At 45.0% G+C, this 26,098-nt stretch overlaps 1 protein-coding gene across 2 annotated transcripts in view; it reads right to left on the bottom strand.

Annotated features, from left to right (window-relative positions):
* Positions 1–26,098, bottom strand: part of CASKIN2 (CASK interacting protein 2) — a 48,120-nt gene that overhangs the window by 2,308 nt on the left and 19,714 nt on the right. For both annotated transcript variants that reach the window (XM_088482559.1, XM_088482558.1), the window contains exons 4-19: positions 19,993–20,090; positions 19,741–19,886; positions 18,500–18,595; positions 17,934–18,064; positions 16,760–16,868; positions 16,220–16,328; positions 16,019–16,113; positions 15,798–15,915; positions 15,588–15,710; positions 15,343–15,461; positions 15,147–15,192; positions 14,936–15,009; positions 12,262–12,372; positions 12,061–12,162; positions 11,191–11,329; positions 9,561–11,054 (exon numbers count right to left, since the gene is read on the bottom strand). In XM_088482559.1, coding sequence (XP_088338685.1) covers positions 9,561–11,054; positions 11,191–11,329; positions 12,061–12,162; positions 12,262–12,372; positions 14,936–15,009; positions 15,147–15,192; positions 15,343–15,461; positions 15,588–15,710; positions 15,798–15,915; positions 16,019–16,113; positions 16,220–16,328; positions 16,760–16,868; positions 17,934–18,064; positions 18,500–18,595; positions 19,741–19,886; positions 19,993–20,090 — 3,110 coding nt within the window. The remainder of the gene's footprint in view (positions 1–9,560; positions 11,055–11,190; positions 11,330–12,060; positions 12,163–12,261; positions 12,373–14,935; positions 15,010–15,146; positions 15,193–15,342; positions 15,462–15,587; positions 15,711–15,797; positions 15,916–16,018; positions 16,114–16,219; positions 16,329–16,759; positions 16,869–17,933; positions 18,065–18,499; positions 18,596–19,740; positions 19,887–19,992; positions 20,091–26,098) is intronic.

Raw genomic sequence — 26,098 nt, 5'->3', positions numbered from 1 at the left:
CAGGGCGGAAGTCCTGTTGAACCCTATGGAATTCTTAGAAATAGAGATAACGAGGGTAAGTTCTTACCATAACTCATTTTATACTTCAGGGTCCATAGGGTATCCACAGGATACATTAGGGATGTCCCAAAGCAGTATCCTTTAAGGGTGGGGCCGCTCCTGTGCTGAAAGGAGAATCCGCTGCCAGAAGGAAGCATCCTGAGAGGCGAAGGTATCAAATGCATAATACTTCACAGAGGTATGGACAGTAGGCCACGTGGCTGCCTTGCAGAGCTGAACAGCAGAGGCATCACGACGAGCTGCCCACGAAGGACCCACAAACCGAGTAGAATGAGCTTCAACAGAGGATGGTACAGGAAGGCCCTCATGAATGTAAGCCTCAAAATCACCATGCGAATCCATCCTGACAAAGTCCGCTTAGTGGCAGGCCAACCCTTCTTACGGAAACCAGAGGACAAAAGAAAAAAAAAAAAAAAAAAAGAGTCCGATTTCCGAAATGAATTGGTACGGTCAACAAATCTGACACCCTTCTGGCTGAAGCAATGGCCAGAAGAAACACAGTCTTAGCTGTAAGCCATTTTAAATCCACTGAGCCCAGTGGTTCAAACGGCGGTCCTTGGAGAGCCCTCAGGACCACAGCCAAATCCCAAAGAGCCACTGGTGGAACAAAGGGAGGCTAAATACAAAGTACACCTTGCATAGGGGTGCGGACATCAGGAAGGGTAAGCAAGGCGAATACCGTGATCTAAGCCCGCCTGTATGAAAGCCAAAACCCTGGATATCCTAAAAACCTAAGGATCATAGCCTCTAGGTCGACACCATTCAAACAAAGTATGCCACACTCTGTGGTAAATTCCTGCAGACGCAGGCTCCCGAGCTCTGAGCATGGTGTTAACTACAGAGCTGGAATATCCCGTGGACCTTAAAAGGGCTGTCTCAACAGCCACGCCGTCAAAGACAGACGACCCTGGTCCGGGTAATGGCAAGGACCTTGAGACAATAGGTCCAGACATTGAGGCAACAACATCGGAGTGTCTATGGAGAGACTCCGAAGATCTGAGTACCAGTGACTGCTGGGCCATGCTGGAGCTATCAAACAGGAGTGTGCCTCCTCCTTGCTTGAACTTCTGAAGTACTTAAGGAAGAAGGGAGAACGGAGGGAAGAGGTACACAAACTGGAAGGTCCACCGGACCGACAGAGCATCTACCAGAAGAGCCTCCTCGTCTCTTGTTCTTGACCCGTATATAGACAGCTTGATGTCATGTCAGGAGGCCATGAGGTTTATCTCTGGAAGGCCCCACTTGTTCACTAGGAATTAAAACACCTCCTGGTGAAGAAACCATTCCCCTGGATGCACTTCCTGATGGCTGAGGAAGTCTGCTCTCCAGTTGAGGACTCCTGGTATGAACACTGCCTGTCACGAATGGTGTCTGTGCGTTACCTGTCTCAGGTGATAAGTGGGATTCAACGGAGACCGGCATGACTAGAACCACAGATGACGTAGATAGCTCTATTGCAAGATATATGTAGCAGTGAGAACTGACTTTGATGATGAATGACAGGAACTTGGAGGAACCGGACTGGGACCGGCAGGAAGACTTGTTGAGTTGAACTGGTGAACTTGGAACTTGACTCTGGACTGGAATAACGTGGATTGAACTGAAGAACTTGGAACTTGACTCTGGATTGGAATAACGTGACAATGGTTGAAGGGAAATCAGGTAATGCTGAGACGAGGGCTAAACAGGGTAATACGGAAATGCTGTGACAAAGGCTGGAACTCAGGTTCAGGCTGGATTGGGTAATTGGGAATAACAGATTCAGGAAGGAATGGGTAGGTCTGGGAGTTTAGGTTCAGGGAGGGCATGGGTAGGTAGAAGGAGCAGGAGTTGATCCACAGCATGAAGCAAGGCAGGGTAACACGATGCAGGTTTGCGGGGTGCCAGGGACCAACCAGGAGTAGGGCTAGCAGCAGAACACAGGACTAAGGTTATAACTGATGCTGAAAACACTGGAGTTGCACTATCTTGGGAACTAGATGGATTACTGGATTGCCAGGTATAGCTGTAGCAGGTTTTCTGGATTACCAGGTATAGCTGTAGTAGGTTTTCTGGATTGCCAGGTATTGCTGTAGCAGGTTTTCTGGATTGCACCAGTAGTTGCTGTAGCAGGTTTTTTGGATTGCACCAGGGGTTGCTGTAGCAGGTTTTATGGATACACTAGAATACAGAAACAGCACGAACCATACACCACGGAAGTAACAAGATGTTCAGGCCCAGAATCAGGGGAGGATATATATACCCTGGGTCTGGCTGCAATTGGTGGATATGGACAGGTGGTCTGGCAGTAGCATTCTGAGTGGTGGAAGGCACAACATGCAGAGGGAGTACTCATTTCTGCAGCACTGAGGGCCTGATTCAGAGCCGCTCGTTCACTCCGAGCGATGTTCGCACATCTGCGCATGCGTATGGGTCGTAATGCGCATGCGCCAACCAGTCAGTGCGGTCGTAAATCGTGTGTTCGCAAAACAGCGAGTGCCTGCTAATTTGAGTGACAGGATGAGGCGTTTGTGGGTGGTAACAGGGGAAGGTGCTTGAAAACGGGGAGTGGAGATCCGAACGCAGGCGTGCCAAACGGTCAAAACGGGCGGGTGTGCATAATTAACAAAGCAGCGTCATCGACCACGTCACTTGGTTGTCTCTTAGCCTGAACTATTCGCATGATTGCGGTAGGAAAATCCAACCACAAGCACTGCGAGCAGTTCAGACGCCTTTCGATGTACTCGATTAATCAAATAAATAGCGGAGATGACGTAGGATGCGAGCGGCCAGGGAGAGCGTCTTTATAAAATAGAGAGCGCATGTTTCGTTCGCTCGCTCAGACATAGAGGCGTCAACAGACCGCAAAGAGCGAGCGCTCAATTTAAATAGCCGGACCCTTTTTCTGAACGAGCGAGCGCAAATAGCGTCCGGCTCTGAATCAGGCCCTGAGTCAGAACTACACCTGTGATTCCAATCAGGGCTAGCAGTGTTCACAGACAGGAAAGGACCCAGGTAAAATAATCACTGTGGAAGGAATGCATAGAGAAGTGCTGCAGCAGCAGCATGATCAGAACAGATCCTCCAGGCAATTTACACACACAGATCCATGGAGACAGTTGGCAGTGGTAAGTCAACAGGCAAAAGGTGAAAACTAGACATGGTCGTGATACTGCCGAGACAGCTGGGAGATTGCCTTCCGCCCAAGCCAGAATGCGGGACACCTGTGTCAGGGCCGCCTGACTTCTGGTTCCTCCTTGGTGGTTTATGTAAGCCACTGTGGTGGCGTAGTCTAACTGGACCTGCACAGGTTTTCCGTGAAGAACTAGTCTAGCTTGCTGAAGAGCTCTGAATACCGCTCAAAGTACCAATATATTGATTGGAAGAGCAGATTCTTCTGTCGGCCACCTTCCCTAAAGATGTGTGGACCTGTCACAGCCCCCAACCTCGGAGACTGGCGTCCATCGTCAGGAGGACCCAGTTCGAGATTCAAAAGGGGCGTCTCTTGTTGAGGTGGAACGTCTGTAGCCACCAGGCCAGAGACAGCCGTACCACTGGAGAAAGCACCATTGTCAGTGTCTTTATCCGATGGGGCAACCCATTAGATCTGGAAAAGATCAACTTCTGCAGAGGTCTGCAGTGAAAACTGGGCATACTCTACCATGGTGAACTTCGACACCATGGACCCCAGTAACCTCATTGCTAAGTGAAGGAACAATCGGCGACTCTGAAGACAAATATGAATCTTTGCCTGTAAAGCAGAGATCTTTTCCTCTGTAACAAAAATCCTTCGTTGTCTGTGAGGAACCACTTCCAGTTGATCAGCCAGCCGTGAGTCTGCAAAACAGACATTGTCCGTTGCAGATGGCCCTGAAGTACCCCCATAGACCCTGCTAATAGCAGAAGGTCGTCCAGATAAGGTAACAGGCGGACCCCCTGCATCCGCAGGTGGGCTGCCATAACCTTGGTAAACACCCTAGGTGCTGTGGAAAGGAAAAAGGGCAGTACCTGAAACTGGAAATGTTGATTGACCACTGCGAACCTGAGGAACCGCTGGTGAGCTAAAGCAACTGTGACATGCAGGTAGGCATCCTGAATGTCCAAGGACACCTTATAATCCCCAGGCTCCATAGCCAATATGATGGAATGAATGTTCTCCATCTTGAACCAAGGGACCCTCAAAGACTTGTTGAGGGTCTTGAGGTTAAGAATAGGCCGGTAGGACCCATTGGGTGTCAGAACCAGAAAGGGGTGGGGTGTAAAACCCTGTTCCTCTCAGAGGCAACGAAACAGGCACTATAACCCCCGCTTGGAGTATACAGTGCCCTACTTTCTGGAATTCCAGGGCCTTGTCCTGAACTGACTGAAGGCCTGTGGTGAAAAACCAGCTGGGAGGCCTTCTGCGGAAGGAGAGGGCGTCCTGTAAGAGACCACTTCTACCCAAGTGTCTGTAGTAGTCTACCAGCACTGGGCGAACTGAAGAAGTCAGCCTCCCACCCTGGGGTCCCCCAGGGGGAGGCCTGTCCCGTCAGGACTGTTCTCTGGACTTACCCTGGGCCCAACAGGGCCAAAAGGTCAAAGTCCCAGACCCTGAAGGAACTTGGGCCGATGGCAGACACGCGTATTTAGCTGCTGCCAAAGTGCTCACAATTTTTTCCCCGATAAGGGCCAAAGAGGACCTCACCATTAAAGAGTAAGCATTCCAACCCTATCTTGGAGTCTGCATCAGCTCTCCATGAGCGCCACCACAGGGAGCAGCGCGCTCCCACTGCTGCCGAGGAAATTCTAGAAGTGAGGAGACCTATAAACAAGGCTGCCTCATTAACATATATGGATCCAAGGCAGCTGCCACCTGTTCCATTCTCTGGTTACCCAGCTTAAGTCACAGCTGGTTTGGAAGCCCCCCTGTACGGGAGTATATGGACTCCCAACAAAGTACCACTTTGTGAAACGTAGCATTCGAGAGAACATAGGCAAGGTTGCAGTACTCACTAGGCATGTAGTGAACTACAGGAAAGGATAACCTGCAGCTAACATTCCTGTGATATCACTGACGAAGGTAATTCCACAGAATACCCTTTACACATAAAAGTTTTATGCCCGCGAAACCTCGCATTTGTGAAAAGGTCTCGCTTTGGCGAAAAAGTATCGCGCAGGCGAATCCTAGAACGCCTACCTAGCGTAGCATACACGCAAAACTTCATCGTCGAAGCGAAGAGTAGGTGAAAGGGCGCAATTTGTGGATTTCGCCTAAAGCGTGCCCCATGTTGGCTTAAGGGAAATTCCTGCAACATGGACTGGAGGTAGTAGTCAGCCTCTGTACAAAGGTAGAGAGAGAGACACTACTGTGAGCTACCAGGGAGGGAGAATTAGCCATTTCTCCCCACATACCTGCCTCGTAACAGGTAGAATGGAGCAGCAGGGTGTACGTCATATCTGCAGGCACAACAACATGGTAATAGCACACAGCATGCACTGGGTATAATGCGACCACAAAGCATATTCATACATATATACACATATTATAGTAGTAAAGCAAATACTAGTCCTGTCTGATGCTTGTCAAGCCGCAGGAACTTACTGCATAAATATGGCGGCGTGCAATACCAATTCTCACAAATACATATACTATACACTGTAAATGTGAGAAACCCTCAGTGTTCACATCACCCTCCGCTAACAGTACTGAGCATGTGGTACGTTATAGCTGAGGAGAATAATCACGTTCACTCTCAGACATGATGAGTGTAAACCATGTGTATGTGACGCACCACACAGAAATACACTTTTCATTTTAACTGTGAGGCAATAAGCACCCTGCAGCACCGCACCGCAAGGGAGAAAGACAGGGATAGTAAAATGGCTGACAGTCAGAAGTGAAGTACAGTCAAACAGTGCTAGCATATAGTCACATACAATGCAGAAATAAATCACCTGCACTACGAGCACTGTGATCAACTACGCAGACACAGAGCCTTGTAGGAAACAGTGCTGCATACACTGACCTCAGCGGAGGAGAGGTATGCGGGAAACCCGGACCGCGATGCCCCCTGTATCAAATCCAGCAGCGTTCACCACTTCTATAAAATGGCCACCGAGGAGCTGATAGGAGACAGGCCCGGGGGAGGAACGCTGCCACAGCCCGCCAGACCGCTGTGGAAAGGCACTGTGCAGCGGGGGAGGCGCCGCCTGTGAGACACGGAAAGCCTTCACCCCCTGGCATGCTATTAACCCCTGGGATGCTGGAGCATTTTCCATACTGCTGCAGCCGCTGTCCCTGGTGGTCTAGTGGGAGCGGAGGATCAGTACCTTGCTCCATGCGCAGCCTGTTCCCAGGGAGCCCCCTGCCTAGGGACAAATAAGACTGTGAATCGGCGGTAACCCACCGCTTACCTGAATCCCCGTGAATCCGGCCACAGTCTGGAATACCGGTGTCCCTGCTAGCTGAGACCCTGGTACCCACCAGCATCCCCGGATCAGTACCGGCGTTCTGGCCCGGCGGGGTGAAGGAGCGGCAGCATGGACCCCTAATTAGCCTGTCCATGCTGCCCGCTCATATCATCGCAGCAAAAGCTGCTGGAAGAAAACTTATGGGGCTGTCCAACAGCCCCCTCTGAAGAGGTGATCCGACTCCGAGCCGGGCACCTACGAAACTGATTTGCCTTGGCTCGGGGGCAGGGTATAGGAGAGGGACCCCAGTGCATCCTGGGAGGCTGAAAAATCAACGCTGAGGTGCCCGATGTCTGCCGTCATTGCCTATACCCCAATGTATCCTGTGGATACCCTATGGACCCTGAAGTAGAAATATCCCATTTTCCTGTAAGTAAATACCAAAAAAACAAAAAAAACACTAAATATGTTGCACCCTTCTAATCCTACACTGTAGCATTTACCGCATAGATTAGATTTATGAACCACTTACACCCATCAGCCATAACATTAAAACCACCTGCCTAATATTGTGTAGGTTTCCCTCGTGCCGCCAAAACAGCTCTGACCTTTTGAGGAATGGACTCCACAAGACCTCTGAAGGTGTCCTGTGGTGTCTAGCACCAAGACGTTAGCAGCAGATCCATTAAGTCCTGTAAGTTGCAAGCCTCCATGGCTCATACAGTACCACAGATGCTGGATCGGTTTGCGATCTGGGGAATTTGGAGGCCAAGTCAACACCTTGAACTCCTTGTCATGTTCCTAAATCCATTCCTGAACAATATTTGCAGTGTGGCAAGGTGCATTATCCTGCTGAAAGGGGCCACTGCCATCAGGGAATACGGTTGCCATAAGGGGGTGTACATGGTCTGCAACAATGTTTAGGTAGGTGGTACGTGTCAAAGTAACATCCACATGAATGTCAGGACCCAAGGTATCCCAGCAGAACATAGCCCAGAGCAGCACACTGCCTCCACCAGCTTTCCTTCTTCCCATACTGCATCCTGATCCTGGTGCCATCTTTTCCCCAGGTAAACAACACACACAAACTAGGCCACCGACATGTTGTAAAAAAAAAATGTTATTCATCAGGCCAGGCCACCTTCTTCCATTGCTCCATGGTCCAGTTCTAATGCTCACAAGCCCATTGTAGGTGCTTTTCAGCAATTTGTGCTACAGTAGCTCTTTTGTGGGATAGGACCAGATGGGCTAGCCTTCGCTCTGCATGCGCATCAATGAGCCTTGGGCACCCATGACCCGGTTTCTGGTTCACCGGTTGTCCTTCCTTAGACCGATTTTGGTAGTTACTAACCGCTGCATACCAGGAACACCTCACAAGACCTGCCGTTTTGGAAATGCTCTGACCCAGTCGTCTAGCCATCACAATTTGGCCTTGTTAAAGTTGCTCAGGTCTTTACGCTTGCCCATTTTTCCAGCTTCCAACACAACCACTTCAAGAACTGAATAGTCAATTGCTGCCTAATATATCCCTCCCCTTGACAGGTGCCATTATGATGAGAGTATAAATGTTATTCACTTCACCTGTCAGTGGTTTTAATGTAATGGCTAATGGGTGTATTTTGACCCCTTTCTTCTAGAGCAGGGGTATTTAACATGTGGCCTTCCAACTGATGTAGAACTACACATCCCAGCATGCCTTGCCACAGTTTGGTTATTAGGGCATGCTAACATATGGCAGGACATGCTGGGATGTGTAGTTCCACAGCAGCTGGAGGGAGCATGTTGAATACCCCAGTTGTAGAGACTACCAGTTTCAACTTACGACACATTTTAAAATAACAAAATAACAAAGCGAGAGTCCTGATATTTTTATAAAATGGACAGTACAAAAATATTTACAATGTTTGGAAACTCTGGCCACTGGTTTCATCAGGTCACAATATGATTTGTCTGTTCTGTTACTGCACACTCCAAGATCCCTGTGTATGCTAAATCAGACAACCAATTACACCTGTCCACTAATTAGCAGCTGTACTATGTTTATTTTATTGCACAAACCAGGAAATCACCCCAACAGTAGCTCATACCACTGACATTCATCTCTGCCACAATTAACTTGAGATGAAATGTTCAAATAATTCATAATTTATTGTATGATCAACAGTCTCCTCTGACAATTTATAAAATGGGCCTATCACCACATAAAACCACATTGGTGTCTTTATCAAGCACAAACCAACAAAGCTTTGTCTGGTTGAATATGACCTTTTACAAATTACTTTTCTATCCTCTCTACAAACCAGACTGCCAGTGGCCATCTTAGTTTCTAAGCAGGAAAGATGAATCTGGTTCCTCTCTTCTACTTACCACGGGTATGCCGCCAGCAGTGGGCAGGAAATGCCAGAAGAAAAAAACGGTAAGAGACAGGCAAATAACTTAAAAAGTATGTCTTAAACATATATGAAGCATAATATAATTTTTTTGGTGAGACATCAACTATGCCAATAAGCTTCATGGTGCAGTTATTAGCCAAATTATATAGAGATGAGCACCTATTGCTGGGTCCCGGCGCACTGAAAGCTGGGGCTCACAAACCCGGCGCTGGAATCCAGACAGGGGGCAGAATCCCGGCTCAACAATCCCTGCGGCTGCAATCCTGAAGGTAAGTCTTAGGGTTAGGTTTAGGGTTAGCTATGGGAGGGGTTAGGGAGAGGGTTAAATTACTCACCTGCAGGCATCGGTATTTCAACCATCGGGATTCCGGCCGCTGGCAGGATTGTGTACCTAACCCCCTATTGCTAATTGTGATAATTGTGCCATCTGAACTTAGTTGTGCCACGCTCTCCTAAAGGAGAAGGTATGTCTAAAAATAAGATGGCGCATGGTAAATGATGCAATTGGGTGGATACTTCATCACTCGGTGGGAAGTAGGGGGGAGGTCACCTGATCATTCCACATGTCCCAAATAACCATGCTTCATCTGTAGTACAGAAGTGATTGGATATTACATTTTTGCTGCCATGGAATTCAACAAACCCTCAATTACTTTTTTTTTGTGAAGTGTAATGTTAATTTTACCAAATACCATCAAAGCTATTAAAATGAGTTATTGAATGATTAGATTACGGTACCTGCTCTTCCAGCGGTCTCTCCCGATATATCTACATGTGTAGCTCCTCTCTCAATCTTTGCGATTCTGGCCACAACAGTTTCTTGTACTTGTGGACCATTTAATATGATTGTATCTGTTGGCACGGGTGTAACTGGAGTCTTTTGGTTCTCCTCATGTAGACCACATGCATCTTTGTCTTTGACCTTTGGCCTTCTCTTCACTGTGTCGGACTCAGTGAGGTTGAATTCAAGCTCCACATTAAGTTTAGAATCAGGAGACCCAGGTGGCTGTTTAGCCTCTGTGTTTGGCTTCAGGCTTATTTGGGGTTTAGCTCCTATTTGTGGTCGTCCTGAAGGCTGTGAATAAAGTTGTGTCTCAGGGCTTGCACATGGCTGTTTATTTGTTACTGGAAATATCTGAGTCTCTGCTCTGGCCTCTGACTTCATGTAAATTTGTGAGTCTGCAGTTAATATTTCTGGTATTGTCGCTGCTGGTTGTTTGGGCCTTTGTTTGATGGTAAGGTTTCCTTCCTCTGCAAAAGGAATACTCTCATTAGAGCTGTGTTGTGAAGAGATAGTTTCCTCTTTTTTCTCATCTTCCTGTCTCACTTCAAGCGGCACAGATAATGTACCTTCCACCCCAGCGGCAGACTCACTTACTGTCCTCCTTCGACCACCAGGACTCTGCAAGACCTCTTTTTTGCAAAGCTCTGAGGGCCTTAGCTCTAACCCTCCTTCCAGCTGTGCTGCAATGCTTTTCACCAAGCTGTGCCCCCCAGCTGAGCCATCTACACTAGACATAGAACTTAGTCTCTTGGGGGGTGGAGGAGGTGGTCCTTTTCTGCGTGCTCTTACAGCAAAAGATTGACTCCGTTGGACTTTCTTATCAGGCTGCCCATTTGCAAGGGAGCTTCGGCCTGGACGACGGGTTAGTGTAGCATAGGATCCCAATGTCCCAGTGCCTGATGTAGCACCTTTCTCTTCCTCCTCTGGCTCTCCATCTGACAATGCATAGCGACACTCACTTAGTGAACGCTTTTTAATAGAGGGTTTGGGAGGCGGTACCGGTGGCTCTGGACGGACTAAACAGCCATTTTGGACCCCAATAAGCCACTGAGATTGGTCCATCCCCTCAGGCAAATTTCTTTCTGGTAAAATGTTGGAATCTAACACTTGGGGGTTAGGGAGCATTGGGGTGTGCGAAGTCGCAGAGTCTTGAGAATTACCAGAACCCTGTGAGCGAGAACTAATACTCTCCTGACTGTATGAGCGCCTTTCTGCACACAGCAATTCCCCTCCATGAGTTAGTGCACGCTGTAGTTCCCGGCTCAATTCCACATTCTGAAATGTCTGTAGTTTAGGTGTAACAGGTGGTTCTCCATTCTCTGAGGACTCCGCAACAGGAAGAGTTGTCCGTGAATAAGATATCCTGGATCTCAAGGTGCCGCCTACTGTGAATCCTTTTTGGAGATCTAGCAAACGTTTCACACCCAAGAGCAACTTCTTCTGGTGTCCTAAGAAATAAATGAGTGGTCAGGTAAACAACTTTACATATACTAAATTTCCCTGTCTTTGAATAACGACCAAATTAATGACAGCCAGGCAGGTGAAAATGTTTTTTTTTTTTTTGCCAATTTAACTTTCACCTACCTAGTTTGTGAATTCCAATCTCTTGCAGGTCCTCCCAGGTTAGTTCCGTCACATTGCTCAAAGATTCATATCCATTCTCCGACAATTGTTTGTGGTACTCGGGAAGTCCCAGTTGAGTTAACCAATCCCACACGTCTACCTAATAGTGCAAATGAGAAGAGAAAATGTTAAATAAACAGCAAAGGTAGAACATGCTATGATCTGAGTGGGGACTGAATCAAGTTCATGATCTGCAATGGTCTAAACTATAACCTGGGTGGATTAAAGATATAGGCCCTCATTTATCAATGAGTTTTATACTATAAAACTCGTTTCCAGTGAAATATGAGTGTTAGCTGTATTTATTGTTGCTGATAGCGATGTTTTTAAGCCGCACTATAAGCACTTTGCCCCCTCAGATGGCATGATTCTGCATTTATCATCGAGCACTATCTCTAAAAGAGCGCTCGTTTACCTTATTTCAATTCGTCAGCCAGTGTCCTCCGATAACAGTGGTCCGGCATTGTCTGGCCAACGCTCTCCCCCCGGCACCCCAAAGTAAGCCCAGAAGTCTTGACTGCACATGTGCGCGCTAAGAGTTACAGATGGCGCATGCGCAGTCTGTAAACACATGGGCTTACCTTCCTTTGTCAGCGCTGTTTGAGTGTTAAAAGCTGTGCTGACAAGCCAATTAACGCTATTGCTCGCATTGAAGTTTAACCATGCTAAATACACGGCCCGGAGAAACAAACAGCACGGCAAGTGAAAACGCTAAGTAGCACAGCAAGATGTCTGATAAATGGGGCCCTTAATATAATCAGTTTGGGGGAACGGTGTAGTCTGGGTTGGTAATTGTGCGCAGCAACATTGGTAGTTAGAAAGGATTCTCACAGGTGTTTTATGAGGAAGTCCATCTGCCACACTCAGCTTGCTGATCTCAGTGGAAATTTTCTTCCTGTGTCCAGGTTTTGTCACCCCAATGGCTGTCAGATCCTATAAAATAAAGGTGGATAATAGTGCCCTTCCCTGGATATACAGCATGGATATACAATAGAGTCCTCGCATGGATATACAGTATGCAGTTGCTCTCACCTCTGGGGTCATGCGGCTGATTGTTGAAAGGTCGTAGCCTGCAGATAAAAAGTTTCCAACGTACATGTCCAGCTGGAAACTACGAAGCCAGCAAAAGATGAGTTCTGCATCCTATGTATCAGAGTAAGACAAGTGGGTAAAAGTGTTAATGAGATGCTGAGGTGATGAAGACGATGTTGAGTAGGTGGAAAATGCTAGCTTAGAACTTAAGTTGACTCTCTACTAATATTAGATTTACAGTCCTCTGAGAAGCTAGAAAATATAATTACATGCACATTCTCATTTACAGGGTGTTTCACTCGGTATTGGTCCTACATTTTTTTTTTTACTTTTAAAGTAATTGACGGAATTTAGTGAAATGTGACATAGACATACCTTGGTCTATGAGAAAAACGGGGATGTCTTAGCAAGTGTTCAAAGTGTTCGCCATTAGCATCCAGGCCAGCTGTTCACGCATGCGCATAGTGAAGGCCAGCTGTTCACCACCCTAGTCAGCAGCACAGTCCAAAATTCTAGATAGGGGAACCAAACCAACTGCCAGTAAGGATGACAGTTGGTGTAGTTCCCCTATTTGCACTGCAGCCCCACCTCTGGAAAGTCAATTACTTTTAAAAAGTTATAAGAAAAACTGTGGGGCCAATATTCAGTTAAACACCTGGTATTTCAAAACGTGGGACCCAGGGACTGCCTCCAAATACTATTTTCTCTCAATCCACCTTCCAACAAAGTTCCTGTAACACGACCATTTAATTCACAAAATGGCTCTTTCATAATTTGCTTTCCCCTTTAAAGAAATGAACAATTTTTAACTTATATATTTGTGACAAATGTTATTGTGAAACCCAATTATATAGAAAATTCATCATTGATCTGTGACATCCCGGTTGCCTGGTATCTCAGAATTAGATTTTAAACTCAGTAGACCCGGTTATGTGTCTATGAAAGGAAGGTGGCTGCATTAGTCATGACACCGGTTATACTAATTAGGTCATGGCAGCACATTCAAAGTCTCGAGTCACGTCATCATGAGAAGTTGTGACTGTAAATAAGATTTTTTATTTTCATTGTGGAAACCAATTATAATATATATTTTTATCCTTCCACAAAATATATCTGCTGCTGATTCCCTGAGTTGTTTCTTTGTTGAAGGCGAGGGAGTTTTATTGGACAAAGTAGCATTGGCTGAACCCACTAGAGTTGGAATTACACTAGAAAAAAAATATGGTTAGCAGGTGGCAGGGAGACTTGGAGCAAGAAAAAAAACCAAAAGTTAAATTAAATGTCTGGAGGTAGGGGACGGAGGTAGGGGACACTGGGAGTAGAAGGACTTATAAAATAAGTTAAGTAATTGAAACAAGGGGTGCAAACTGAAAGGATCAAATAACTGCAAAGATTAAATAAAAACAGTAAATTACATGACATAAAATATAAGGGATAAAAAGGAAAAGGGATTGCATAAATAAAACATAACCAGTTCTCAGTATTATGTGTTTTGTGTGTATGCTCTGTTTATGCCATGTTCCTCCTGCATAGATGGTATATGTGTGTGTACATGCCTCCTGTGTGGATGCTGTGTGTTGTCTCCTACTATAATACACTGTGGGTATGTGTGCTCAGGTCTCCTTCATGGAGACTCTGTGTTTATATAGCTCATGACTACTGCATCCATGCTCTGTGTATATGCACACATGCCTGCTGCACACACGTGCTTCTTGCATGGATGCTATGTGTGCGTGTACATGTATACTACATGGATGCTCTGTGCGTTTCTTATGTGTTAACAATCAGAGGACCCAATTCTACTCTCCATATGTAGCACAAAATCCTTGATGTGCCTAAATGGCCTGCCCTGCACACATCATGCCACACCCCTGCCCTCCACTCGGAGATGGTAACACCATAATCTAGTGCACCTACATTTCCAGAGGAGCAGAATAATGTCACATAAATCACACAAAAATACAGCTAGATTTAACTTCATTTTATTGCTGATAAACCTGAGATGGGCACAGTGGAAACAGTAAAAATGTCACTTCAATCTCTAACCTACTTTACTTGTTTGTTTAGAAAAACTGTTGGTAGAAACCGAAGCACAAACCACAACCAAATAGGATGCTACTCTGCGGTGTTACTATTTTGTGCTTAATAAATGAGGTTGTGTGTATGTGTGTACATGTGCCTTCTGCATGTGGACTGATGGAATTAGGAGTGTTTTTGCATTATAGCGTACGGATGAGAAATCACCTTCCATTCGGCAGTATTAAAATGCAGTGCTCTCATGGTAATAAATGTGCAGAGGGCTAAAAAAGTTTTACTGAACTATTAAATAAAATAAAGTGAACATATGTCACATAAAGTAGTTTCATAATACAGAATAATATATAAATGTTAGAATAAACGGCCAGATGAACTGTATGTAGCCCTAACTATCCAACTGTAGAGTATCGTCACCTGTCATAACGTGCTGCTGTCTGCAGTTTGATGTGACAAAATTCTCCCCAGTAGTGCAGCATTTTTGCAAACACACTCACTTCCAACAAGCGACTTTACTATTTATTTGTATTGCTACTTCTGCTTTTATAAAAAAGAAATCAGCATATTAAGTATAGTGGCCTTTTTAAAAAAAAAGCATGAGAGGCCCATGAACAAAGTTCTACATATTACAGGTACATACCTTTCCCTGCAGATGCGCTCCTGGGTCTTTCTGCACTACATGGCCTGTAGGCATCGTGTGACTATGTACAGTACCTGCACATCAACGGAAATCTTTTTTAGTGCAATTGTGTAATGATACACAGATAGCAAAACAAAATAAATAAAAAAAAGACACAATGGAGTCATGTACAAATCAAACAGAACAGATTGATGACAGTGTGGATCCTCACCAAATGAAATTCTGCTGTGATGATCACCATAACCAACATGTAGATTCTACGACAAGAAAACCAAAATGTTCAATCAAATTAAGGCATATGTGTGCTCCAACCTCAAAAAAACCTGTCCCCTACACCCTATTAAAATAAAAAGGTAAAAGAAAACAACAGAAGACAAAACTAAATTGTGGTCATTATGTGCAGCTACCTGAGCATTCTCTATGAGCAGACCAGAGCTAAAACCATTTCCCTCGTAGCTCTGGCCACTTCCGGCACTGCGCACGCTGCCTAGACTCCCCTCGCTGCCCACACTGTGACGGTCACCAGCTGGGGTAGAGATAAAACAAAAATTATATTCAACGATCTCAGATATTCTAGAATGCATACTAATATTAAAGATCCACCATTATGATGGCCAAAACATTCCCACACACTCAATGCCTGTTTATTTACCTCCAATGTACTCAGAGGTAATGCCCACACCAGTCAGTGTGTTGTATTGGTGGGGCAGATGTACTGGCAGCTTTGCAGAGCGCTGATGAGAAGGTATTGTGGTATTACGGGAGAGCGTGGAGCCTAGAAAGTGAAAGGTACTTGGTCAATCAGGCAATAATGAAACACGGTTTGTCTGTGGAATTTGGATTTACAGCTACATGCACTCACCAAGTCTTTTACTGATGACCTCTACAATTGCTGGGGGAAAGAAGCCCACTCTATCAGTGCCTTTCTGTGCGTCGTGGATATGACCTTTCCAACGCCCATCTTGATGTTGTTCCAACACCTGGAGTGAGAGAATTGAGAGATGAAAGAGTAAGGAGACATAGTTGACCACAGAACAAGTGAAATTAAAACCAAAGAAAGTGGGAAAGTTTTTTTTTAATTACGGTTATCAAGTCCCCAGCTCGGACATTCAGAGCAGTTGGATCATGGGTATTCCAGAAATCCTTCAGAGCCCGAACTTTAAGAATCCCGGATGCTTCTGCAAGGGTGAGAGCAACATTAGAGGACAGACCTAAATCTAGCTTTCCCATGTGAGGAACAAGTGCCATCCTGTCATGATACCCCCGCATTGTGCACACAATTACCTCTGAGAAGCTGTTTGATGTCTGTGCTGGCATGGGTGGTAGTGAACTGGTTGACGATATCCAGTGCAGTCTGATTGTATGTATTCCGAATATTTACATCTATGCCGTTCTAGAAAAGGAGAGTAAAGCTTGGTTACACCTAAAGTCAACTTTCTCCTTTCATTCTAAAACTGGGTACACACTTGTCGATATATTGTTCGTTAGATCGACGAACGATGCATCGGCGGGTGTACACACTCCAATTTCTGTGAACGACGTTGTTCACAGACATATCAGATCAGCCCTGCAGCACAGCCTTGCTGATATATAAGTGCATCTGCATGTGTGTAAGGGATGACTCGCTGACTGCCCATACACTGGCTGCAGGCACCGCTGACAATGACATCCAAACTGGGAGGGCAAATTTTAATGCCCGCCTAGTTATGATATCAGGCCATACATATCGAGCGGCCGATTGGCAAGTCTATATAGCTGGTTACTTGGTTGTCTAAGTGTGTACTCGGTAATGGAACGGTCCCCTTCACTACTTAAACTTCTTACCTCTATTAGCAGCTTCACAACTTCAGTCTTCCCACACAGAGATGCCTCATGCAAGGCAGTGCCCATCTTTGTTACTTTGTTAATCTCTATACCAGATTTCAGAAGCAGCCTGTTAATAAGATTTCAGACAGTGCAAAATCAGCATTCTGCTACTCCCAAAAAATGTTCTTTCCACTTTTATATTACTCACTACATATGCTTAATCTTAAGGTGCCTACTCACTACGCGATGTGCTCACGATGTGATATCGTGAGCAATTTCCCTTGAACTCTCTCCGGCAGCTCCCCGCCACTCCAGGACAAGATGTGCAGCAAAAGCTGCATGATGTGTCACAAGATCTATTGTGCACGGTCTAAAGATTTGCCGATCTTTAAATCGTGCAGGCAGGGCCGGCGCTACCACTAGGCAAGCTTAGGCAGCTACCTAGAGGTTCCGGCCACTAGTGGGCGCTTCTGAGTCCGCCTAACTACGGAGGGTGCAGGGGGGGCCGGTTGCTATGGGGCCCGCCGGCCCAACGATCGCACCCCCTGCACCCTCCATTTGCAGTACCCCTCTTAGATTTCGACCCCTATGTCATTTGTCCCCCGTAATTTGGCAACCAGGGCTGGTTCTGACTAGCCCGTGCTGGTTGTGCTTAAGTATAGGGGACCCCTACGTGGTTTGTCCCCCGTATTTTGCAGAACCAGCACGGGGTCACTAAAGCCTGGGGCTGGTTGCTTTTTTGGGGAAGGGGTCACACCGTTTTTTTGGTTGTTTCTTTTAAACAGGTTTTCATTTTTATTAGACACAGATGCACGACGGAGATCCATCCATACATGTGTGTCTTCATGCTTGCAGCACAGATCTCCCTGATCTATACCTGCAAGCATCGTATGCAGATCCGAACGACATATCGTACATACATAAACACTGTACGATATGCTGCAGGATTGTATACGAGATTGGCAGATCTTGCCTGCTGTAGGCAAGATCTGAGGATGCGATGTACGACCCACGGTGACGCGCATCGGCATTGTGATAGTGAGTGGACACATGATTTGGACATATTTTACACGATCTGTCGTTCCGATGCGTCAGAATCAGGCGAATTGTGTAAAATATCACCTAGTGTGTAGGCATCTTTACTGTAGCTCAGAAAGCAAAGTGTAGCTAAGACATGGTCTACGAAACTCACCCAAGAACCTCTCGGTGGCCATTTTTTGCAGCCAAGTGCAATGGTGTGGTGAAATTGGGATCTGTGGGATCTTTTGTAATCCCTTCCAATAGAGAGACACACAGGTGACTATTCAGCAGCAACTGCACCACCTTAGGAATAAATTAAAAATAGTAAAAAAATATATGTTGGAAAGCAAAATTTGTAGGACAGGAGTCATGCAATAAAGGAAATAGAAAGAGGATACTACAGGTTGAGTCTCCCATATACAGATATTCCGAAATACGGAATATTTTTAGCATGACTGAGATAGTGAAACCTTTGCTTTTTGATGGTTCAATGTACACAAGCTTTGTTTAAGGCACAAACTTATTAAACATATTGTATAAAATTACCTTCAGGCTGTGTGTATCAGATGTATATGAAACATACATGAATTTCATGTATGTACACAAACTTTGTTTGAGCCACAAAATTATTGTAATAAAATTTGGGAAGGTTGAAAAGAAAGACAACATCAACAAATAGGGGTCCTATTAGGAGCAAAGAGAAGATAAAGAGCTAAACTGTTTCATTCCACTTCTTACCTTCACTCTCCCAAATTCACAGGCCAGATCCAGAGGAGTTTTCCTGGCCTTGTTGACATGGCATGGATTTGACTGGTGCTGCAAAAGGGTTTCTGACTGATGGAAGAGAAGAGAGGCTCAGAAACAAAATAACAGTGATGTAGACAGAAACATTTTTTTGAACTGAACCCATTTTGCATCTCTATATGATGCAGTTTGGCAGAGAAACACATTTCCAGGCACTGATGTCACCTCACTCTCATGATTATCAAATCAATAACCTATAGGTGAGGCTCAACATCAGAGTTTCAGGGTAAAACATTTTCTATTGTTTGGGTAGGACTAAAGATTGGGCTTTAATGTGACATTTGCACTTATGCACAGGGGACCTCTGGAGATTTTTCCATCTCTCTGTAAACAAAGTAGCACTTCTATGTTGTGTGAGAGTCTCTAGAGAGTAGGAGCTCACCTTGATGTACGCCGAGCAAACCGTACAGATACTGCAGTGCAAAACCAAGGCGTCACGGCATGCGCATCAAGTGTGCTCCGTAAATTCTCCTGACATTAACAGCAGGAGACTCAGCAGTTAGTGAGGCCAGGGGGGTGAGTATCTCCCAAATGTCATGTCCTCCCTTTCTGAGGGGGAGGGGATTTAATAATGAATAATGTATTTGGCTTCTCCTTTTACCCTTTAATGCCTGGGGTACATTGCAACTTTGTGACCAGACACATTTTTGTTAGAGCAGTGTTTCCTATCTCCAGTCCACAGGGAACCCTAACAGTGCATGTTTTCTATATCTCCTTGCTATAGCACAGGTGTATTCATTACTGGCAGACACATTTTAAAAGATCTAATTATTATTAGTTAACTTGTGATTTTGTGAGGAGACCTGGAAAACATGCCCTGTGAGTGCCGAATATTAGAGTTGGGAAACACTGTGTTAGGGTAAAACAGCTCATTTTATAAAAACAGGCCTAGATGAAGAGTTAGATGAAAACAACAATTTCTCTCCATAATTGCATGAATATTTTAAAACAATTAGTGCACTCATGGAAATGTGAACTTAAAAATTAATTAATCTATTTGTAAACATCTTCCATATATTTAACCCCTAAATGTGTATATTTCCTCCATTCAGAGAAAGTTGTAGGGTTAGAATAGGTATAAACGGTGAAGTGAATCGGAGTTGACATCTAGACAGACCGACATAAGGTATTTTGATTACTTGTGCGCTTTAAGCAGTTTACATACAGTCACTTACCACTTCATAGTGCCCGTACTGTGCAGCCAAGTGCAGGGGAATCTGCCCATCGTTGGATGCAGCATTGACACTTGCAGCAGCTCGGAGCAGGAGTCGCACAGGCTCAGGCTGGCCTTGCCATGCAGCATAGTGCAAGGGGCGCATTCCTGCACAGATGAAGACAAACGGTTACTGACTTTATGACAACATAACCATAGAAAATTAATTTGTTCACATCACTCTTTTATGGTTAAAACATTACTGCACACTCACCATTGCCGTCTTTGATGTCTACAGCCGCCTGTGTTTCCAGCAGCAGCAGCAGAAGCTCACAGTTCCCGCTCAGGGCAGCATGGTGCAGAGCTGAAAACCTGTGAAAAGAACACGGTAAGAACATGGTTCAGAGAGTCTGCAATATGTAGAAAGGTTTATCTTTTCACATATTAACTGAAAAGTCAGATTTTCACATTGAGACATAAACAAAAGCATATTTTACACTTTAAGGGGGTATTTATCAAAGCTGGGAGAGAGAGAACATTTTTTTAAAAATAAATTACCAACCAATCAGCTCCTATCATTTTTTAAACACAGCCTGCAAAATGTAAATTGGAAGCTGATTGGTTAGTACTTAATCTCTCACAATTTTATATCTCTCCCAGCTTTGATAAATACCCTCTTAATGTGGAACAAATATAACAGCAGCAGTCACAAGCTTCTCAATATATGGAACAATAACTACAGTAATTTTCTCTCTTTAAGAAACATGGCAAGCTACAGCATTATCCCCTTCCCATCAGCCTTAGGTACATATACACAGAAATACAATATGGATCATCGTAAATAGTTGGAAAAAAATAGGTAGAAGATAGTGTGATATACATTGGACATATATAGTAATTTTATAGGGAAAAATCAGGGTGCAGAAAGGGTAATTAATAAATTAAAAGTGGGGGGCGTTGAGTATTGTAACACTACAAATTAACAATATTTAAAATGTGATAAATATCACAACCAGATGGTGTGTACAAATGACGTGTAGATATTAGATTTTTAAATGATTAGCTGTAGTAATTCAGAAGTAATAAGTAACCGATTGCTTTGTGTATTTTGCAAGCTGAAGCGTACTAAAAATAAAGGTTTCAAGATTGTGTGTTAGTGCAATTAGACACACGCCTGTATGTGTGTTTACATTAGTAGTTTATCAAGGAAAAAGTAAGCAAAAACTAATTATTAGTTTTTTAGATTTTTGTTTTGTTTAAAATGAAAAAAAGTCTAAATAATTTTGGGAAGCTTAGCGAGTGTACTGCACCTATGTACGTTAAATCCTTATATAGGTTATAGTTTACGCAGATTTACATAACACTTATTTCAGCATTAGTTGAAAAATGAATGTAATGCCGCAGAGATTTCATTCTGTGGAGGAGGCGAGCGCCCGGCTGGACTCAGGCAGTCAGCCAGGTTCACATTCTGAGAATAAACATTTTCAGGATTTTGTTGATAGGGATGTTACCAGTGTCTCATCTAGCACACAAGCTGCACCAAACACTGACAGCACTGCTGGCATGGAGGGACGGTGACAAAATATAGAGTTATGGTAGACTTACCTAGATAACTCCATTTCTTCAAAATCCATAGGGATCCGCAGGGATACCTTGGGATTATTATGGTTGGAAGACCAGGCACCAAACAGTTAAAGTTTTGGCTCCCAGAATGCCCTGGATCCTCCTTCATATATACGACACTCCTAGCCACAGGACTTCAGTTTAGTTAACAAGCCTAAAGGCAGGAGAAGGAAAGAGGAGAAGGAAGAACAATCGTACAGAAACTCTTAAAGAAGACGAGGGAATCTTTGCCCGAAAGAAAATCACCCAATGAAGTCAGGTGCGTCAGGGTGGGTGCCCTGTGGACCCTATGGACCTTGAAGCAAAGGAGTTATCTAGGCAAGTCTACCATAACTCTATATTTCCTCTTCGGGGTCCATAGGGATCCACAGGGATACCATGGGAATGTCCTAAAGCAGTACCCCTAGGGTGGGGGATGCTCCTGAGCAGAAAGGAGAACTCGTCGCCCAAAGGTAGCATCCTGGGAGGCAAAAGTATCAAAAGGCATAGAACCTAAGAAAAAAGTGTGGACAGAAGACCAGGTGGCAGCCTTCAGCAGAGGCACCACGACTGATTGCCCATGATGGCCCTACAGACAGAGTAGAATGTGCAGTCACTGTGCTTGGAACAGGAAGATCAGCCTGTGTGTACACCTGAGAGATAGTCACGCGTAGCCATCTCGCCAGAGTCTGCTTATTAGCTAGCCATCCTCGTTTGTGAAAACCATATAATACAAAAAGAGAATCTGATTTTCTAACACAGTTTGTAAAATCCACATAAATACGGAGAGAATGAACTACATCCAGGGAGGCTTCACCTTCAGAAGGGTCTGGAGCCTGAAAAGCTGGAACAACAATTTCTGCATTCACATGAAAACGGGACACTATCTTAGGAAGGTAACCCTCCCTTGTACGAAGAACAGCTTTATCCTGGTGAAAAATCAAAAATGGAGAGTGATAAGAGATCGCTGCCAAATCTGAGACTCTGCAAGCAGAAGAGAGAGCAAGAAGAAAGTGTATTTGCTGTCAACCACTTCAAATCTACAGAGTCTAAACGGTTTAAATGGGGAAGCTTGTAACCCCTTATGAACCAAAGACAAATCCCACGGTGCTACCGGTGGAATAAAACTGTACTCTCAGAACTCCTTGGAAAAAAATTCTAACATCTGGTATTGAAGCAATCTTCCTCTGAAACCGGACTGACAGTGCAGAAACCTGCACTCTCAAAGTGGCCAGTCAGAGACCATTGTCTAACCCTGCTTGCAAAAAAGCTAGTATCCTGGAAATCCTGAAATCCTTAGGATCATAATTCTTATGAGAACACCATTGACCAAAAGAATGCCAAACTCTGTAATAGATGCAGGCAGAAGCAGGTTTCCGTGCTCTAAGCATCATTTGAATTACAGAACTGGAAAATCCCTTTGCTTTTAAGATGGAAGATTCAAGAGCAACACCGTCAAAGCCAAAAGGGGCAAGTCCGGATGTCGGCAGGGACCCTGCTTTAGCATATCCTGCCACAGAGGAAGAAGATACGGAGTGTCTACTGACAGATTCAGTGAACCAATGACATCTGGACCAAGCCAGAGCCACCAGTATTATTGTTCCGCCTTCCTGCTTGAATTTCCTGAGAACTCTTGGGAGCAGGGAAAATAGAGGAAAGAGATACACCGACTTGAAGTCCCATCTTACTGCCAGTGCGTCCATGAAGGCTGCTGATGGGTCTCTGGACCTGGCCCCGTACTTGGGCACCTTGTGGTTGTGGCGTGACACCATGAGATCTCCCTCTGGTAGATCCCATTTGTTTAGTAGGGGCTGAAACACTCCCAGATGGAGAGACCACTCTCCGGCGTGTATGTCCTGGCGACTTAGGAAGTCTGCTTCCTAATTGAGTACTCCTGGAATGAATATTGCTGAGATGGCCAGAAGAGGACGTTCTGCCCAAATGAGAACCTTTGTCACTTCCTTCATGGCTGCATAACTTCTTGTGCCTCCATGATGATTTGAGGTAGGCCACTGTAGTTGCGTTGTCGGACTGGAGCTGGACAGGCCTGCCCTGGAGCAGGTCCTGTGCCATGAGAAGTGCTTTGTATACTGCTCGCAGTTCCAAAATGTTTATTGGCAGCCAACTTTCTTGATTTGTCCAGGTGTGATGACATGTCACTGCCCCCAAGCCACGAAGACTGGTGTCCGTGGTGAGAAGCATCCAATTTGGAATCCAGAACGGACGCCCTTTGTTTAGATGCTCCAGTTTTAGCCACCACAAGAGGGAGTGATGAACCTCTGAAGTGAGAAAGATAATCTGGGACCATATTAAATGATGCTGTCAGTTTCACCTGGAGAGAATCAACCTTTGCAGGGGCCTGGAATGGAACTGAGCCTACCCCACCATGTCGAAGGTCGATACCATTGATCCCAGCATCTGCATTGCTGATAGAATGGATACTCTTTGCTTGCGTAGCAGCATGTGTATCCGCTTTGATAAGGCCACAATCTTGTCCTCTGGCAGAAACACCCTTTGTGCCTGAGAATCTAGAAATGCTCCCAGATGTATCATCTGCTGTGTTGGAGAGAGTGATGATTTCTTCCAATTGATGATCTAGCCATGCCTTTGTAGGCAGGCTATAGTCAGAGTTCGTGCCAATATCAAAAGGATGTCCAGATATGGCAGTATTCCGACTCCCTGACGCCTGAGATAAGCCGTCATGACTGACATTACCTTGGTAAATACCCGGGGAGCCGTAGAAAGGCCTAAGGGTAGAGCCTGTAATTGGTAATGTTGCTAAAGGATGCTGAAGGATAGCATACCGTAAAAATTGCTGGTGGAATGGGATAATTGGAAAATGCAGATATGCATACTGAATATCCAGGAAACCATGTAATCTCCTGGCTCCATAGCCAAAATAATTAACCGGAGAGTTTCCATGCAGAATTTGGGAACATGGATAAACCTGTTGAGGGTTTTTAAACTTGGTATAGGGCGATATGCCCCTTTCGGCTTCTGGACCAGAAATAGATATGAGTAATAACCCCTTCCCTGTCGGGACACAGGATCTGGGACTATTACCCCCGCATGTAGCAGGGAGTGGATGGCTTCCTGAAAAGCCAAGGCCTTGTCCACATCTGATGGAGGCTTTGTGGCAAAAAAACTTCTGGTGTGGATGCCTCCTCAAAATGAGGGCATACCCCTGAGAGACTACTTGTTGGACCCAGGCATCTGTAGTTGTTTTATGCGAATAAGCCATAAACTGAAGAAGTCGGCCCCCCACCGTGGGATCCCCCAGGAGGAGGCCTGCTCCATCAGACTGAGGGCTTGTTGTCCGGCTTGTAAGCTGAACTTCTTGCCTGACCAGACCTCTTAGTTTGTTGCTTTCACTTACGAAAACTAGTTGGCCTAGAGAAAGTCTGTCCTTTAGAACTTCCAGAGGACGGAAGGACTGAAAAGAAACCTGCCTAGCTCTACTCTTTGACATAGAAGGCAGACCTGCTGACTTTGAAGCCGCCAGAGTACTAATTATGTTATCCAACTCTGCTCCAAAAAGTACCTTTCCATGAAAGGTAAGACCTCCAGTGCCCTCTTTGATCCTGTATCAGCTTTCCAAGATCTTAACCAAAGGGCCCTGTGTGCTACTATGGATGCTGCTGATGCCTTAGAAGCTAAAATTCCAACATCCACTGCAGCCCCTCCCAGATAGGAAGCCGCCTCCTGTATGTGGGAGATATTTATCATCTGTTCTCTGGTAGCATTTGGTAGAGAGTTTACCAATGCCTCAATCCATTCTTAAACAGCTTTGACTACCCAGGCTCCAGCTATAGCCATACGGATAACAGCTCCAGATGATGAAAATATTGCCTTAAGACAGGCTTCAATCTTTTTATCTGTGGAATCCCTAAGAGAAGACGCTGATGGAACAGGCAATGTAGCGTTTCTGATTAAATGCGTTACATGAGCATCCACAGTAGTAGGTACCTTCCACTTGGCACATACAGAAAGTGGGAACGAATACAATGATTTTATTCTCTTATCTACATAAAATCGCTTATCAGGGTTATACCCATGCCTCATCAATAAGCTCAGTGAGCTGTTCAGACACAGGAAACTCTGTTTTGACCACCTTTCGGTGGTGATTAAACACCCGAGTCTTCTTATTATGAGCAAGTTCATCATCCTGAATATCTAGGACTGATTTAACCGCCCTCACCAAAGAAGTAACATCCACAGTAGATGGATGCTCCTCCTCCCAAGAACTAGATCCTGGAGAGGAATCCTGTGCATCATCAGATTCATCTGATGATACATCTGAATCCATATGTTGGGCAGACTGTGATAGAGACAATTTTAGTCACTACCTGTCTGTTATCAACATTAGATGGTGCCATACTAAAATGGCCATCCTTTATTGAGGAATGCATATGAGGTGTAAACATATGTGGACAATCCATCCAAGGAGGCATCATCGGAGTAGTCAAACGATTCAAAACCTGCATCAAAACCTGGGAAAAAGAGGCAACCTAAGATGGCTCTTGTCCAACAACAGCTGGTGAGGTGGCTCCTTATAGCAGACAACACACAAACCCTCCTTTATGTCCTGTGATGACACATATGTCGTACATGATTTACATGAAACCAGCACAGATGGCTCTCCCTCCTGTTTCCCTTTATCTTTTGACATATTCAAAGTAAAGGCAAAAATCGCAAAGTTATGTGACAGCTTTCACAAATCTCAATGAAAGTGAAGTACTCAGAAATAAATAACAGTGATAGTTATAATTGACAGATAG

This window comes from Taudactylus pleione, unplaced genomic scaffold, assembly GCF_031769625.1.
Source record: "Taudactylus pleione unplaced genomic scaffold, aTauple2 ptg000290l, whole genome shotgun sequence".
NCBI classification, from domain to species: domain Eukaryota; kingdom Metazoa; phylum Chordata; class Amphibia; order Anura; family Myobatrachidae; genus Taudactylus; species Taudactylus pleione.
This window is presented reverse-complemented; position numbering and strand designations above follow the sequence as displayed.